The sequence below is a fragment of the Amaranthus tricolor genome, chromosome 7 (genome assembly GCF_026212465.1).
Source record: "Amaranthus tricolor cultivar Red isolate AtriRed21 chromosome 7, ASM2621246v1, whole genome shotgun sequence".
Classification (NCBI taxonomy): Eukaryota; Viridiplantae; Streptophyta; class Magnoliopsida; order Caryophyllales; family Amaranthaceae; genus Amaranthus; species Amaranthus tricolor.
In genome coordinates, this window is record NC_080053.1 from 5730651 (window position 1) to 5749536 (window position 18886).

The 18886-nt window shown below is 33.5% G+C and overlaps 1 protein-coding gene across 5 annotated transcripts in view; it reads left to right on the forward strand.

Annotated features, from left to right (window-relative positions):
- The window catches only part of LOC130817344 (uncharacterized), a 32093-nt gene extending 14020 nt beyond the window's left edge, over positions 1–18073 (forward strand). For 4 of the 5 annotated variants that reach the window (XM_057682988.1, XM_057682990.1, XM_057682989.1 and 1 more), the window contains exons 3-12: positions 901–1165; positions 3781–3963; positions 13904–13996; positions 14330–14512; positions 15113–15215; positions 15321–15503; positions 15595–16082; positions 16290–16783; positions 16932–17136; positions 17690–18073. In XM_057682988.1, the coding sequence (XP_057538971.1) occupies positions 901–1165; positions 3781–3963; positions 13904–13996; positions 14330–14512; positions 15113–15215; positions 15321–15503; positions 15595–16082; positions 16290–16783; positions 16932–17094 (2155 nt within the window). In that variant the 3' untranslated portion in view covers positions 17095–17136; positions 17690–18073. Of the gene's footprint in view, positions 1–900; positions 1166–3780; positions 3964–13903; positions 13997–14329; positions 14513–15112; positions 15216–15320; positions 15504–15594; positions 16083–16289; positions 16784–16931; positions 17147–17689 lie in introns of all 5 variants that reach the window. The other variant, XR_009043769.1, reaches the window with a different exon arrangement.
- The last annotated feature ends 813 nt before the right edge of the window (positions 18074–18886 follow it).

The following is an 18886-nucleotide window of genomic DNA, read 5'->3' on the forward strand; positions in this document are numbered from 1 at the left end:
AGTAAACATAAATGTCAGACGTCTGTTGTGAGAAATTGTTAATCGAACCTAAATGTAAAAATTAGTTCTTTGAACTTTTATGTGGCGGTATATCCAAATAGATTCAAATACAAATATTTAATGTTTGATTTCAATTTTAAATGAGGAAAAGAAGTTTTTGGTGTAGCTAAGAATGCATTTATGGTAATAAGTATGAGATCAAATGAAATCCAAAAAGAGCCTTATTTTCTTCCTTGTATTAGTGATTTGGTTCCAATGGATAGTAGTACTTACCATAAAAGTTTTGTTTGTTTGTGAATTTTCACACTTCATTATGGATCAACTTTCTTTTTCCCTGGAGTTTAAGCGTTTCTTGCAAAAAGGTAAAATATTGATTTTAACGTTTTTCATTTTGTTTAAAGACTCTATCATGGCCATTCAGTGAGAGCGTACCCTTTAACCTTTACTCTTTTTAATTCTTTTTTTTTTTGAAAAAACTCTAAAAGGTTTTCCCTCAGATAGTGCTATCTGACAGTAAATATCTGTTTGGCATTTTTTTCACCCACTAGAAGGAGGGTAAGGGGGATATATATAAAGGAATTATAATTCATCAGGAGTTGGTTTCAATTCTGGAGTAAATGCTGTCGTGTGCCTTTGGAATCTCAAGTTGAGCAGTTTAATTTTTATTTCTCAATTTTGTTTGACTTCCATTAAAATGCTCCTCTTCTTTAGTTGATTGTATTATATTCCCTTCTTTCTTCTAATTGATCTAATGTGATGCAGAAAGCAGTTGTCTTTTTTGATTCATTTTTTGCTGTGCTCTGTGAGATTCTAACTTGCTTTTTTGTACATCATTGAATGCAGTTGAATGGCATGATTTTCTGCGGTTTTGTTTCTGAGTTTTTTTTTGATTTTTTTTAGGGAAAAAGTTCAAAGTTTTCTGGATATGATGGATATTCAAGATTTACATTCACCTCTTCCATCATCAGTTTCAACTTTCTCGTATTCATCGAGTTCTAATAGCGACCTGCAACCTTTATCCGTTGGTGCCACAAAATGGCAGGTAGGTGATAATGCAGCTCGACAGATACTGTCTATTGTCCAGCCTAATGCAGATTCTGAGGTTAGGAGGGAAGTGATAATTGAATATCTTCAGAGACTTATTGAAGATACTTTTGGAATTAAGGTGCAAACTTCATTTCTATCTCTATTTCATTTATGTCTGCATTGGAAATTTGCTAGTCCCTTTTATTTCGAGTATTGGATGACTTAAATGTTGATTAGTAAGTTCTTCATTTTCTTAAGGAATGTACATCATTACTGATAGCGATGCTTTGTAAGGGAAGAGAAGGTGGTCGTCAATTTTTGTAGTCCTAATTACTCTTTGTGTGCAATTCTAATCTTTGTTATTCATGACCCTGTTTTTTTGCTTTATTTTTAAACTTTTTATTTTTATTTAATAAAATTGGACTTGAATGTTCCCAAGTCTTACCCACTTTTTAAATCTACTCACTTTTTGATTTTTAAATTCAAGTTCAATTCCAAGGTTTGTAAATTTTCTTAAAATATTCAAAAGTGTTATTTGTTCTAGTAGTATATACAAAATAGACCTAGAGTATCGAAGGCATATTATAAAATGGCTTTGTTCTTTTGACTGGGTTCCTCCAAAACTTGGATTTATTATTTTAGAATAATAAAGTGTGATTATTTAAAGATTTTGGGTTAAACTTGACTTTGTTCTTGTTCAATAACGTTCTCGCATTCATGGAGTTGATTTTTTTCCTACTTTTGTTCAATGAGACCTTAGATGATGCAAGTAGTGGCAGACCCAGAACTCACCATTAGTGAGAGAACTACTTACTAGCCACGGGTCAAAATTTTGGGTTACACTTACGAGTGAAAATTTTCGGGTTACTAGTAAACTTATCAGATTGATCGGTCGTGTATGACCTAGCAGGTTATATAGTTATCAATTATGTTATTCTGATTGCTATAAAATAGCTAAAAATACTATGTAATTATTGTTCTTTGTTAGAATTTTTAAAATATATTTTCTTTATATATTGAGGAAAAAACAACTTTTTAGGTCATAATTGTGCAATATTAAATAATATTAAAAATTAACAAAATAATATTGGAAAAATTACCGTGAATAATACATCCTTTTGTTAATTTTCCTACAATAATACCAACTATTGATTAACTATGAATAATACCAACTTAGGGGGTATTTTCCTAGAATAATACCAACTTTAGTTTATTAACTAATTTACCATTTTTTTTGTCTTATAATCATCTATAGTTTGATTTTTAACATATTAGGGATGTTTAAGGAAAACACCCCTTTAAGTTGGTTTTATTTATGATTAATTAATAGTTGGTAATATTGTAGGGAAATTAACAAAAGATTGTATTATTCATGGTAATTTTTCCAATTATATTAGATAACCACTCAAAAATATTGATATAAATCTCAAACGGAAAAATTCACCAAACTTTAGAAAAAATGGGTAGGGTAGGTCGATTCTTGTTCGGTTGTTTAATTAGGAGTCCAATGTATTTGAATAAACTGATAGTCATTAATGCCTTGATAGGTTAATAGCATTATTTGCACGCTAGTCATGTATTTAAGCGAGATAGCTTGTCAAATATTATACAAGAATCAAATCTAAGAAACTTAAATGGCAATTCAAAAAAGAAACTTAAATAGGACCATGGGAGATTAAAATATTAAAACTAAACAAACCATGTAATCTTTGCAAATTAGGTCATAGCTCAACTGGTTAAGCAACGCGCCCATCATCTACCCTCTTGGTCGTAGGTTCCATTCCTGGCGCTAGAAAATACTTCCTCCGTTCCAAAATACTTGCAACCTTTAACTTTTCACGCAGGCCAAGGCACTAATTCAATTTATAATCTATAATATCTCTAATTATGTATATTAAAAAAATTATAAAAATTTGATATTAATAATCTTTGCATTGAGACAAATCAAACCGGATCTCACTTGACCATGTTTTAACCTATAGATTATAAACTAATCACAAATTAAGATGGTAAATAAATAGTGTCATTTTTCTAATGTAGCAAGTAATTTGGAAGGAGAAAAATTTATTTGGCCAGTGCCCTCACGTGGGCGTGTGAGGTGATGTGGGTCTGCCCATGGATGCAAGCTTGCTGAAATGATCATGAATTGGAAAAAGTTGTTTTTCCGAACCTTTTTTGAAAATGAATTTTAAAAGACTTTACATAGACTTGCTGATTAATTAATTTAAACTAATGCATACTATGATTAAAAATGGGCCACAAGAAGTTTCCATATGCTATTGTGACATCGTCACTTCCCAAACATTCTAATCCTCTTTGTAACAGAATGTTGGAGAACCTCACAAGTGTCTTTATTTGATAACAGTAACCACCACTGCAAGAACTTCAAAGACAGTTCAAAGCCTATAGTGGATTTTGTTTATTGAGTCCTTCATTAAGTGTTTTGGCAGCCATCTAGTTTTATGCACTCATAAAACTCGCCCCTACATAAGATTGGTGATAAGGATTTTTCTGGAATATTTATGGAGGAATATTGATTTCTTGTTATCAGAATCAATATTCAATATAGATAGAAATTACTTGCTGAACATGATGGCAGAGGTACATGTTGATAACAGCATGTCACAGTTAGCTGTATTTCCTTTTCTATTCGGAGGTTGACTATGTCAGATGTGATTTTGTTTTTATCATAGCCTTTAGTTATGCTTCGTTCTAGTAGAAGAGCTGAAGGTGCTTTGTTTTGAATTTTTCCAGGTCCTTCCATTTGGATCTGTGCCTTTAAAAACATACCTTCCACATGGAGACATTGATTTGACTGCAGTTAATTATTACACCTCTAGTGAAGATTTAGCTGCAGGGATCTGCAGTCTCCTACAAAACGAAGAGAAGTACAATATTACTTTTCAAGTGAAGGATGTGATTTGTGTTCCTGCACAGGTTTGACTCTAGGTCTATGCTATGATTTACATATTGTTCATACAGTGACATTCTCTTGAAACAGCACTCCAGCCCCTGCCCTCTTTTCTAGGGTGGGGACTTTTAAAAGCAGTATATGCTGTCTTGCTCTACAAAAATCAACGCCTTGTAGGACATTACTGCAAGTTCATTTAATAGTGCTATAGCTGCATATACGTATAATTTGTGTACTCAAAAGCTGTCTTAATTAGCAATAAATTAGAGACAGCTTTTCATGAGGTATGGCCGAGTATACAAACCCCTTACCTTGCCATGACAAGAGCTTCCTTTGAAGCATTGGATGAACTCGATGTATTAATGTTTAAAGAAGTTTGATCTGTCTGTTTTTTGTTTAAGCCTGAATACAATCATTGGTGATAAACCATTGTAAATTTTGTCTGAATGAATTCATTGGTAATTGTATTTGTCCAAATTTTGGTTGGATATTTAAATTTACAATTGATGATTTGGTCAAGGATTAATATGCTTGTCTGTTTGTTGTGTTCAAGTTTTGCTTGTCAGACTGAAATTGAATGATGTTACGTGAGGTGGATTGAGATCTTAGCATGTGCAATGAGCCAACAACATTGTAAGCATCCAAAAGTGGGATAAAGATGTTTTGCTGCTATTATTAACATCAACTAATAATTTAATTAATTGAAGCATATTCCAGAAGAAAATCTACGTAGGTTTAATCATGTTACATTGGGCTTGATCCTAATTGACTCAAGATTATTCCTAGTGCAATTGATGTGTAGGCTAAGTGGCGGCAACACTACTTTAAGGTTTCATTGAATGCTGGAACTAATTGCTAATTTGATTTAACAATTATGAAGCCCCAAATAATATTTGTTCAGTTAAAAGGAGTTAACTTGATTTCAGTGAAAATTTGAGTCAATTGAGGAAAGTGATTTTAGTCTGTCACATTGTCTTGGATTGTGATTCATAACATATCTAGAATGGTTGGCGATGGTGAAGTTTGATTTAGTTTATCTTTTTTATGAGGTGATTTGATTATGTGCATCATATAGGATTCTCCTTACCCACTTAGTTTATGGTCAACTTTGAAATCTACTGTGGAGGCTGGAGCAACTCTAGTCACTTGGAAGAAGCCTTTGTGGTTTTTAGTATGTTATTAAAAGTTTCACTAATGTAAAAATTACAGCTATATGGATCAATAAGTTTTATCATTATGTAGATTTATAGTATTAATGAGGCATCTATATCATATCTTGTCCTTTGTATGGGGAACTTCTTATTAATGTAGATGTAGAAATAGGATAAGAAATTGTTAATGTGCACCGCTCTCGGTCTCTTCTTTCTCCTTCCCCCTTATGTTCAATTTTCTCTTCCAAATTCTGATTATCTTTAACTTTCATCTGCTTCCCCTGCCTTTCTCTATCTCGTTGTTTCTAGTGACAGCCTTGCCGCTTCAATTTTTCTTCGATTATTTGTTATAGACATTGTACTTTCTATATATCAGGATCTTTCATTTCTATATCACTGGACTAGCATAATCTTCTTTTAATTCTTTTGTTGCACCTTTTTTTTATATATTTTCCCAAGCATGAGGTAATAAATAGCTGCGTATATGAAACACTCTAAGAAACTAAATTCTGAATACAAATTAGAGACTAACATAATTATAATACTGTACCTAATACCAATTACACACACCCACCCCCAAAAAAACCGAGAACCATTTAATGTACAAGCCAGTCACAACTTGTTAAAGTTTTAACTATAACTGAATTATGCATTGATGTATGCCCGACTTGACTCATCAAAGTCTCGAGTCAAGATATATTTAAAATAGCTCTAGATTCAACTCGTTGAGTTTTTGAGTTATATTTGAGTTTCTTGCATGCAAATGCTTGATTAAATCCTTTAACCTTTCTGCTTTGAAGCTTCCTCTATGGTTTTTCCGCTATTACCTAACGTTTTTTGAGGTAGGTTTGCATTTTTGGTTGCCGTTTCAAGTAAGAAATCAAAAATAAACTTAAATTTGAAATCACGATCTTCTCAAGTCAAGTTTTAGCTTGCTCAAGATTAACTCAACTCTTGATATCTGGTATCAAGTTTTGAATTAGTGTTAGAGTTCAACTCACTTAGCATTCCTATGGATCAACTTGTTTTCTCCTTCCAAGAAACAACCAATGATTCCATCTCTAACACAAATTGCCCCAGCCTACAACTCAAGAGATCAATAGTTGAGAATCAAGATAGACTTTTTGTAGGATTTTCAAGGATGGATTCACATGTAATATTAAAAGGATAATATTTGTGTTCAAGTTGTGAGGACTGTATTGAAGTGTAAGGATCCATGGCCACATGCGAGTAACATAGTGCAAAAACTAGATTGGTTCGCCATGTCACAACCGTATCGTAAAGGTTTTTGAGCTTACCATGGCCGAAATATAGGCTACATTGACCGCGAAATTATTTGCATTGAACATGAAATTCATTCGCGACCGTGACCGAAATCATATTTTACGCATCCTCACCATATCTCCTCTCTCGCTACATATTGATCTTCAAACCAACCATTTGAGATAATGAAATAAAGCTAAGTGCTGAATCTTTTTTGTAAAATAGAGTAAAATCAATAAGTATCTTTATCATAGAAGTCTTTGCATTTGAGCTCAATATATCAACTCAAAATTTCAGATATATGTAAATTAAGTTAAAGCTATCTAATTTGCACTTTCAGGATCTTTAGTTATAAAATACTAGTTTGAATTTCGTGCCAATTACGAATAAGTTTTTCAATAAGCTAATGTCTATTGATATAGTCATTATTAAGTGTTTAAGATATATGATACTTGACTTCTTTCTAAATATTGTAATTAATTTACCTACCTATTTTAGCTTGAAAAATTTTCACGTACTTAGTTTAGCTTTAAAATATATTCAGATATTATTTCTAATTGTCAATTACATATATTCTTTAGGTTGGAAAAAAAATTATTGTGTTGAGGACACGTGGTGTTGAAGTTTTGGCTTTAAGTATATTTGTATTAATAAAGTAACTTCAACACATTAAATCTTCGTATGATACTAATATCTGATTCTTATGCCCACATAAATCCGATGGAAAATGTTAATCTTGATAACTTGATTCAAAGTTGCATCTAACATGTGGTTGTCCTTTAAGTTCTATATAGCGTACCTCTTAGCTTAGGCTGCCATCATAGGTCACTTTCGGTTGCAGTTGTAGTATTAAAAGATGAAGTGGTTGTTGTATCACCAAATATCGGTCAAAAACCATGAGATGTCGCTTGAATCGGCCTTACATCTTCATAACACGACTAGTATGGGTTCAATAGATTTTAAAACCTTTATTTTTTTTTTGTTCGATGTGACCTTGTTTTGACACCATGGCAACCATTACAACAACATCCCAACATATATAGAGGTTGGCAATGAGCCAATAAATTAGTCCAATGGTCGTCCACATGGATTTTTTCATTCATTTTGGTTTTCTACCATCTCAATTTGTAAGTCTAGGTCCTTCATATCCGTTTCCACTCCTGTCCTTCAAGTCATCTCCCGTCTTCCGCATCTTTTTTTAAGTCTCCCAAGCTCCAACTTTTTATCTTCCTCATAGAGCGATTTCCTTCATTTCTAGCTTTATAACGCCTGTCGTTATCTCGTTTGGGTTAAAGTTTCACTCTATGTACTCTGTCGTGCTTCAACTTAATTTGAAACCTCGTGATTTAAACTCTTGTCTCCATCCCTCTAACTTAGCATCTACCCCCTCCTTAATTTGATCTACCAAAACAATGGCTTCAACAAACATGCACCAATGCACGTCTCCTTGTATCAATCGAATTATCTCATCTAAGACCGCCGCAAAACAAAAAAGTGCTTTGGGCCGAGTCTTGATGGAGGCCAATTGTGATTAGAAAATCCACTGTTGCCCCTCCACGGTTCTAACATTTGCCGTTACCTTTCGATATATATGTTGCACAATATTAATGTAGTTCTTGGGAATACCCTTCTTTGTCATTCCCCACCAAAATACTTCTCTTGGTATCTTGTCGTATGCTTTTTCCAAGTTAGTAAAAGTCAAGTGCCACTCTCTTTTTCTAACCCTATAGTTTTCCACGCTTTGTCTCATAAGCTTAGCTTTTTGTGATGAAAGCTTAAAAATCAATTTTAAAACATATAATACTTCAAACAACATGATATTCATATTTTAATATCAAAAAATTTGAAAAAACTTTATTATCCTTAAGATAAACACCACTTTAGCCCAAAACTATTATAATGAATATATGAAGAATTCCTTAAGTTATTTTCTTTTTCGCATGCTCTTTGTTTTTTCTTAAAAAAAAACAACGGTTTTTTGAACTTCATATTCAAGTAGATTTGGGTTTTGAGTTTTATTTGTTTTTCGAACAAACAAGCATAAGTTAATTACCTTCCCTAACAAGGAGTTTCACTGGGCGCACAAGGCGTGAAGCGCATTGAGGTGCCTAAGGCGCACACCTCTTGTAGTGGACTTTGCCTCACCTAGCCAAGGCGTTTTCTGCTGAGCCTGAGCTCAGGCGCAAAGCGACACACACTTTTTCAAACTAAACTCATAAGATGAACTGCTTCCACACTAGATCTCTCTGACATAAATGTAAACGAGTTTTCTGATATGGAGATACATCTCATACGTATCTGTAACACTCTTTCCCATAACTTCATAGTATGACCCTTGAATTTTATTCCTCGATAGTTGGAGCAATCTTAAACGTCTCTTTTGTTCTTGTAAATAGGCACTAGAGTCTTCTTTTCCAGTGATTGGGCATTTTGATTGTCCTCCAAATCTTGTTGAATAGATCAGTTAGCCAAGCTACTTTAATCTTCTCTAGGCATGTTCATACCCGAATTGGTCTACCATATGGCCATTTGCCTTTTTTAACTTCATATTCTTTAATTCTCTATCCAATTCTGAATTTTGTATTTTTCGCCTTAATTTCTATTTTCTTCTAAAAGAGCAATTGTTGTGTCCCCTATAACATCTCCTTGTTCTCCATTAAATAACTTATCAAAATTCTCCCTCCATCTATCCGTGATGTTCTCGTCCTGAACTAGAATGTTCTTATTCTTTTTCTTAGTATTTGCTAAACCTATGTCATTTGTTTTTGCTTGCCTCCACTTTGTCATCCTATATATAATTATCCTTTTTTTGAATTTAGTTTGTCAATCTCTTAAAAATCTTTAAATATGCCTCACGAGTAACTATATTTGTCTTGGTTTTGATTTTCTTACACTTGGCTAAAATTTCCTCATTACTGCATTTTTCTTAAGCAAGATAGCATTTTTCCTTTTCTTGATAACCGTCTTGATGTCCTCATTCCACCACGTTGTATCCTTTACCACAAAATTACCCCTGTTATCCTAAAATGTCCTTACCTATTCGGATGATGCAAGTTTTCATCTTCGTTCAAGTATCCTGTGCATCTAAAGTATCTCCTAATCTGCTTCTTCAATAACTCTCTCGGCGTAGACTTTACTATTATCCTTTTTTAATCTTAACCATTTAATCGTACGCTTTTCTTTGGCTTTCTATACCTTTGGTCTTGATTGAAGGCGAACATCCAGAATAAGTAGTTTATGTTGGGTGGCTACCCTCTCTCTTGAGATAACCTTATCGTTTAGGCAATTATCTCTAACTATCATTATACTCGTAAAAAACGTCTCAATTTGAGTTGTATTTACTCTAATTTGAAAAGTCACTAGGTGACTATCTCTTCTTAAATCATGTTAACCGACAAATGAGAGTGCTAAATCTGAAATCTACTCTCCTCTGTATCCCTACTACCATAGTAAAAACCTCCATGAACGTTTTCGTACCCACTACGACATACCCCTACGTGTCTATTCAATTTACTTTTGCTATAGAGCTTCTCATTCGTTGGTATGTTTTTCACCATATCATCTAGATGCTCTCATAATTTCTTTTTAATTTATGCTCTCATAATTCAATGTCTCTTTACCATATACAATTTTCGCTCTTATAATCCTATCATCCTTTCAGCATACATCTACTACATCCTTAGATGTTTGTTTATGCATAATAACATCAACTCCATTTCAGTTTCTTTCTTATCCCAAGCATTACATTTTATATTTTTGTCTTTCACCTATTATTGTTCTCGCACTATCTCTAACATTTTTGTCTCCAATAGATATAAAATGTTAATTTTTCTCATTTCCATGATAACCACCGGCAATAAAAACCAATCGGTCAAAATATTAATGTTCTAAGATTCCATTTTTAACCCAAGACCCTTGGTTTTCCTTAACCTCTTATGCTTAAAACCTATGTGCCCTTGCTCATTTGACACCACACCTGGCCATGCGGGGCGTCGTTGCTTGACGGCTTAGTAATAGTAACCTCTTTTTGGTCATTTGACACCACACTTGGGTAATGAGGCACGTCGCTTCTGGACGATGGCCTAGCAGCCTTTGCATACTTTTTACTAAACCCAAGCCTAAGAAGTGCAGCTAGCATGTCACTAAGTAGGGAATGCCCTTGTGAGCATTGATTTTTGGTTCATAATCATGGGATGTGACTAACTTTTATTGAGTTAGTTATCACTAACTTACCCTTCACCCTCCTTTATCCGATTTTAGGACCGACAATATGTGACAAGCACTCACAAGCGGAGTTACACCATGACAACCATTGATTTGGATAATTTAAATAGCCAGATCAATCATCACCAATGATGTACATAGGTTGTTGCGTATTGCAAGTTGATGTGTGATCTCTAAATGCCAAGCCTAAGCTTTACCTATTATAAAAACACCATTGGTACCAATATCACTTGCCATTTGTAACCAGTTTTAAAGATAATTTAGATTTTAAATGTTTCTTTTGATTCTTATGCTCATTGAAGGATTGGAGTCATTGGACTCACGAGATTAATTATATCAATGATGCAAATAATATACTTTGGTGGAGTAGATGAACTATTAAATATTGTTTTCGATGCGTTTTTGATAGAATCCATGAGTTTTTTTTGCTCCTTATAATGGTAGTAACAATGTTTTCTATTTTCGTTTTAATCACACAACCAATGCATTTTTTTCAAACGGCCCCTCCATATTCCTTTCTTGTTATTCTTGCTTAATCTCTTCATCTTAAATGCATTATTTACCCCATTTTAATCAACTTATTGCCTTGCTAGAATATGCTATAAAATTGATTCAATGAGATAGGATGGTGACTAGTACCTAGAAGGGAAAGTTGATTTGGTATATGATTTTTTATAAGCATGACTATGTTATTGGATTAAGATCTAGGTTGATATAAGTTTCCTAAAGTGGATTGATTTTTCCGTGTTAGTTCTCACGTTGTCTTATTTTTTTATACCATATGAAGCTCCAACCTTTATGAATAAGTTGTTGTGTATTAAGTGACTAGTATTACCGAAATATCTAAATCATGGATACATGGAATGCAGGACGTAGCCTCGTTCAATGATCCGTTAACGTCTGTCCCCAATCACCACGAAACGTGACCCAAATTGTTTAAGGTATTGTTCTGGTGTAGACGACCTTTTTGAAAGGTATTTTGGCCTTCATTTACAAATTAAATAAAAGATAAGGAAGGAATAAATGAGATGAAATCTAGATAACTAAAAAACTTCCACGTTAAAACAATTTTTTAAAGCAAAAAAAATCAAATTTATTTTATTTTGTTTTCAAATATAACTTTATACATAATGTATCTCGTATCTAGTCTAGATTGCGTTCCTTGTTCTCGTTTCTGTTCCCGTTCCAAACCGAATGTCATTCCAGATATTCTAAGCTACATTTGTGTCATTGTTGGGACAAGCAGTCAATTTTGGCTTTTTCCCCATAAACGGTGAATTATTGCTCCTTAATGTTAATGGTATCTTATATGAATGACATTTTGTTGTTCCACTAATGTAGTTTGATTCTGGCTTATAATGTAGTTTATCAATACCTGATATTGGGGAATTCAAAATACTCCACTTTCCATTCAATCCAGTGCTCTTTTGTGTGGAATACAAGTATACTTTTAATATAATAGAGTTCTTAGCTTGATTTGCGATTTTTTGTTGAAATTTTGGTTTTCCAATACAGTGACTCCCAACCTTCCTTTTTTATGGCTTTTACGAGATGAAAATGATTGTGAAGGTTTTTCCTTTTTGATTCACTAGAACTTTTTTGTATGGACTACCCATACAAGTGTACATGAAGATTAACTTGGTGATACTTTGCAAATTACCCCTAATTAGTTTTTTAGCTACCAAATTAATACCAATATCCTTGAGCCAAAATATAGTATTATAAAACTTTTTAATTTTGGTTATGGAAGTCTTAGGTTAAGAGAAGCAAGGGCCTTTATTTTTATTCTTTGTTTAGCAATATGATAGGTTATTTTGACTACAATATTGGATGGAATGTTCGTCCTTTATAGCTTTCTTTTGCATACTTTTTGAGGTTCTAGTTTGAGAAATCTATATTGCTATGTTGTGTTTGATTTGCTTATTTTCTTTTTGGTAATTCTAATTACATTTTAAAATTCTCAGCATGATTATAATCATTATGGACTATCAAGTATCACGTGTTTTTTGCAATTTATTTCCAAGGATTGCCTTTAGATACGAGAACATACAGGTGGACAAAGAGGTGTATCCTACTTTGACCAAAGAAAACGGCACAAATGAACTTAATAGTTAATACATGCATTTTTGGATAAGGCTTCAAGATATATTGAAGTGTATAATTTCCTCCTTACTTTGTTTTATCTTTTAAGCTTTGTTTTCCTTTGAACTTCCTAAGATAGTACAAAAATGTGGTAGTGGGGATGATGAGGCTGTCGTTCCGCCAAATGTCAGCCTAGACCATGAAATATCGCTTGGAATGACCTAAAACATTTTTACACCGTTACGATACGCGTTATACTAGTTCAGTATATTTGAAAACCTTTATGATATATGATACAATATGACCTTATTTTTGCCCTATGCTGCCTACTCTTTTTGGTGAAGACTATTTTGATTATTTGCTCTCTTTGTTAATTTATTTTATAAACAACTTAAGGTGTAATATTCCTTCACACATGATTATCTTAAAAGCAAATGGGACATATGCATTTGTCCGGGCTCATGCCATTGTTTCTTCAGAAGTGATTATTTGCTTTCTTTGTTAATTTATTTTAAGGTGAAGACTATTTTGATTATTTGCTTTCTTTGTTAATTTATTTTATAAACAAAACTTAAGTTGCACGTAAAGTTTCTTGTGCAGTTGTGTCCTTTTAGGCATTTTTTATGCATTATGATCTGTGCTTTTATTTATTGCTGTAGAGGTCTATAATCAACTTGAATTGCCAGAAATTTTTATGAATAAATTCTATATTTGTCAGCTTTGCCTTTCGGTTAGGCCTCCTCTATATAGCACGATGTGTTTACATGTATGCTTGCATGTATGTGGTTCAGAAAATTTGACGTCCATTAGTAGATTTTCACTTAATGATGGGAGATGCCAGTGAATTTGAATCTTTTAGATTTAAGTACTCATTACGTTATTGATCGAAGTGTTTCAGGCAATGTGCAATGGTAAAAGTTGCTCTGTCATCAATTTGTCCTTATATGGTGTGTTTTATTTATTTGTTTTGTAGAGATCAATTTGTTGCTTGTCATACTTTAAAGTATTTCATCAATCTTCTAAAGGTTTACATTCTACTGTAGCTTTGATTGACTATGTTCTGAGCTTCTGGATTAAATTGCTCTTCTCAAGAACGAAGATTCAGTTTTGTGGAGTTCTTAATATGCAGTGCTTCAATGATTGCAAAGTGTTATTCTTGCACTTGTAGATATTCCTTATTTGTACTCTTCAATGCTTGTTAAATGACTTTCAAAGTATTTATATTCAATTCTTATGATGGTTGCAGGTCAGAATTGTTAAATGCACTGTGGATGATGTATGTGTCGATGTATCATTCAATCAAACGGCTGGGGTCTATGCGTTGTACTTTTTTGAGCAGGTTAGTCCGAATTGTCTCGCATATACACCTATTTTGCAGATTTCTTACCTTTACTGGGTGTGTCAGACTTGCTAGTTTTGAGTTTTGGGAGTCATGTTTTGAGAAAACACAATTAGCATTTACCAATCTTAAAATATGTAATTTTGACCCTGTGCATTTTACGTATGATTGTGTTTCATCAATTGGGTATTGCTAGTCTCACAGATTTATAAAAGGATTGTCTGCTAGACATGGTCTAAGCGGTCTAAGCACATCCAAACATACGTGTAGCTGCTATTGAAATGGATGTTTTCACCTACTTTATTTTGAATACTTGTTCTGATTTTTGACTAGGTGGACCAAATTATTGGCAAAGATCATTTTTTTAAGCGCAGTGTGATTCTGATCAAAGCATGGTGCTATTACGAGAGCCGAATTCTTGGTGGATATTATGGTCTAATATCAACGTATGCTTTGGAGACTATGATCTTACATGTCATCAATCTCTTCCATTCTAAATTACCGTGTCCTTTAGCCGTAAGTTTTATTGTTAATAAGTTTATATGTTTTCTATTTACTGAAGCAATGATTGTCACTTAAGAATACTTGACCAAAAAATAGTTGAGTTTAGCCTTTTCCATGTACGTGTAGAATCCGGTCAAATTTAATTAAAAGAAAATTGTTAATTGGATTGTACTTCTATCTTCTTTCATATTGGTAATCTTAAAGTTACAATGTTCTTTTGTTATAATAAAATTACCTTTATTATTGTACTGATATGATATACTTCTTCTGGTGTTGCTACATTTCTGTTTTTCATGCTATTCAATGCACAATTTTGATTTTTAATATCTTTAATTTGATGTAAAAAAAAAAACTCTATAAAGTTAACATGAAAACATGCATTAAGACGAATCAAACAAGATCTCACTTGACTATGTTTTACACTATACATAGAGAAGTATAATGCCAAATAAGATCAGTTGTAGTTGCTACAAGAACTGTAGCAACTGTTAAAATCCAGAGGAAGTATCTTACTATAACTATAGCTTATGGTTTGAATCCAAAGAATTTGACAAAATGTCTTGGTTTTGAAGAGTTTTGAATAAACATTCACAAGTTTTGTTTGACTTGCAGGTTTTGCATAAATTCTTAGAATACTACAGTACTTTTGATTGGAAAAGTTATTGTGTAGGAGTGAATGGTCTTGTCTTAATATCATCTCTTCCAGAAATAGTTGGTAATTAATTTTCCATCTACCTCTTGCTTCGTTTTCCGTCTGTAATGCTGCTGCACGTCAACTAACCTTCTTTGCTGACAAGTCGTTTTGGCATTCACCTCACAGTGCAACCCCCACTTCAATGCGATGAGCCACTGCTGAAGGATGAATTTATTAAGAGTTCTAAAGAAGCAACCTTATCTTCTTTGGGACTTTTTGGATTTCAAATGCCTGCATTTCCCGTGAAGTTTATGAACATTTTTGATCCTCTCAGAGACGACAACAACTTAGGCCGCAGTGTTAGCAAGGGTAATTCAGTTCAATGCCAAGACGTTCGTCAACATTTTTTATTAATATAATATTCTTGTTTCTTCAACAATACTCATTATTCTTGTAACAGGTAACTTTTATCGAATAAGAAGTGCTTTCTCTTATGCTGCTCAAAAGTTGAGTGATATTTTGATGTTACCCGACGAACATATTAAGAATGGACTTGAAAACTTTTTCAAGGATACATTGGAGAAAAATGGAAAAGGAAAGCGGGCAGATGTTGATGTTCCTGTGCCAGCATATGGTTCCAAGTTCTATTCTTGCAACAGTATCAATGATTGTCTTCTTTCCGGAATAAATTATGGTCTGTGGTTTCATGATCATGGTATAATATATCCTATTGTGCCCTGTACATCACAAAATCAGTTTGTGTGGAATAATCAATGGCCAGAAATCGGTTATAATGCGCACTATGATCAGAATTTCTATTATGGTACAAGTTTTGACCCTAGTCCACCATCATATTATGCTGGTGTGAATAGTATTACACTCACCAATGCAGCTTTTGCTGAAGAGAACTGGAAATCGAGGGGCACAGGCACATTCATCCCTCATCATGTAATTCTTTATTTCTTTCAATTTGTCGTTCTTTTTCTGTATTCCCACACTTTATTTAGATTAACATTTATTTTTAGCTATAAACTAATTGTTGAACATTGCATTATGGAGAATATTGCCTTAAACACAGGATGTGGGATTATTTTTCTTGTTACGTTTCATTTTTTCTGCTCTCGGCTATTCATTTTTGTATCTTGTTGGAACCAGGACCATTTTCTTCGGCGGAACATAGTTTTGGATGCAAGTGTAAAGGAACGTGAAATTTGGAAGAAACGTGAAAGTAGGAAGGAAGATAAAAATGGGAAAGCACATGAAAATGGGAAGGAACGGGAAAGTAGAAAGGGGTTTGAAATAGTGGACTCTCCAGCTTGCACACCCAGAGAAGCGCATTTGTCTTCCGTTGGAAACATTGGAGCCTTCAATTACTCGATAGAAGAGTTCCCTATTCTTCCTGGAAGTAAGCCTGTACTTATTAAGGTCAACCAGTTGACTTGTCTTGAGCCTGCTCAAGTCGAAGAGATTTCGGCTTCATTGGATAGCCTTGACTTAGATAGCTTCAAACACTCGTCGCCTATATCTCTGTCACTGTCAGAACCAAGCAAGCAATCAGATTTTGATGTTTCAGTTAATCCGGACTTGGTGGCTTACCCAACTGTGGTAGTACTGGAAAACCAAGAATTATCTAAGATTGAGGAAAAGCCGTAAGAATTTCTTATTCCCTTGGTAGCTAGTTGATTTTAAATTTTATTTACTAGGAATATTCCTTATATCATCTACCCCTGCCTGGATTCTGTTGCCGCTTCATTGCCTCACTCACCTACAACCTCCGCCCCCTGTTCGAATATGTAGGGTGATCGTGGTACAGCCACCACAGCTGGAAGACAAACAGGAGTTTCCCCCTTTAATCCGAGCTGCTGAACCCGTGATAACGCTTAGTAAGAAGGAATTCCCTCCTCTTCGCACATACTTGAAGTCACATAAAAGTAGGAAGTGGAGAAAGGACACCAAGTGAAATTCAGAAGTTGGGTATGGAAAGGAACTGATATTTACAAAGGTATGGAAAGGTACAAATACTGCATTATCTTTTTTACCTAGTTTCTATTTATTTGTATGTTTTTTTAGGGCATGCTTGGATTGGGTGTAAATATTTAAGGGGGAAATAAAGTCAAACTAATGAAATGAATGCAAATAGAGATGCATTTGTAGTTCAGATAGTTGTGAAAAAGGTAAAATGAACACGAAATAAAAATAATAATGTAAAAAGATCATTTCCCCTTATGGAGGTAATACATTCCCCACCCTCCCCTAGGGTAAATATTTGAATTAGTTATAGTTGGTGAAAAAGGTAATAGTTGAAGGACTGTTTGGTTGCACTCTCCTTTATGGGTATGAGTTTCCGCCATCCTTCCCTTCCCAGGCCCCGATGAACGGGATACACTAGGTATGATGATGATGATATTCTTGACTAACATCGAGTTCTTTGTGTGTGTGTTCATGATTTATTTCCGTAACCCCAATGCCATTAGCCATTAGCCAATTAGCAGGGTACGCATGAAATGAGCATCGTTGTAAATTGTGTGTCTAACTTTGGTATTGTCCATTGACAGGATCGAGTTTATGGATGTGGTTGATATAGAAGGGCGACATTGACGATCGAGAAAGTTTAACATAGAAAATTCAAAATAACATGAAAAACATCAAAGCGAGAAGCCAGTGATCGCTGGTGAGAAGTTCACCATTGAAGTAGAAGCTGAAGCTGAAGCTTTTTACATATTTGTAATTTGTAGTTTGTAATTTGAGAATGAGTCTTTCAGGAACTCTTACCTGTTTTAGCAATCCTGACTCTTATAATTATTCAGATGTTTTAGCTAGTACTAACTAGCAGCCTAGCAGGGACTAGTATATTTACAAAAACTTCCAAAAACACAAAAACAATTTATATAAGGGTTAAAATAGAGAGAAAAAAAAAATAGAAAGATTAACTTTAAGTTTATTTTCTTTAATTTTATTTAAATCTAGTTATAATATTACAGTTGGGCTATTAAGTTTTCACAAATTTTCAAATGAAATGGTTTTATGGTGAGATTCGTTCTATTTGGTTGGTTCAATGTATATATACAACTTTATATTAATTACTAGAATTTTATAATGGTTACTTACAATATTAAAGTGACTAATTATGACTTTAAAATGATCAATTATAATTTTAATTACTTTATAATTTTAAAATAATTAGTTATAACTAGTGGTGAACGTTTAGTATGGTTTTATTCTACTTAAAAATTTAGTTTAATTTGATGTTTAATTTATCAATTCAAATATAACTTTGGTCACACTCAAAAAGCAAATCAAATTAATTTAGTTTAAACTTTTTAAGTCCAATTTAAACTAATTTAATTCCATAAAAACAAATTTAAATTGTAAATTGAATTCAAAAAGTCATAGTAGCAAAAGTAGGGTTGAAAAAAGAAACTTTTCCTATGATATTGCTTAAAATAAAACATATTCCCACTTTGCATTAAATGGAAAAATATTTCCCACAATACCGTCCACGTGGAGAATTATTTTTTTTAATTTTTCAGATAAAACCACCACTTGAGATGGCGGTTTACCTTAAGCGCTAAACCGCCACATGAAGTGGCGGTTTGGTTCAAGGAAAACCGCCATCTCATGTGGCGGTTTGGTCCATGGTAAATCGCCACTTCATGTGGTGGTTTGGTCTGTGCCCTGTTTTTTTTTCTTTCATTTCCCCTAAATAGTTAACACAACCTGCATTAAGCTAATCCAATACAATCTATTCCATA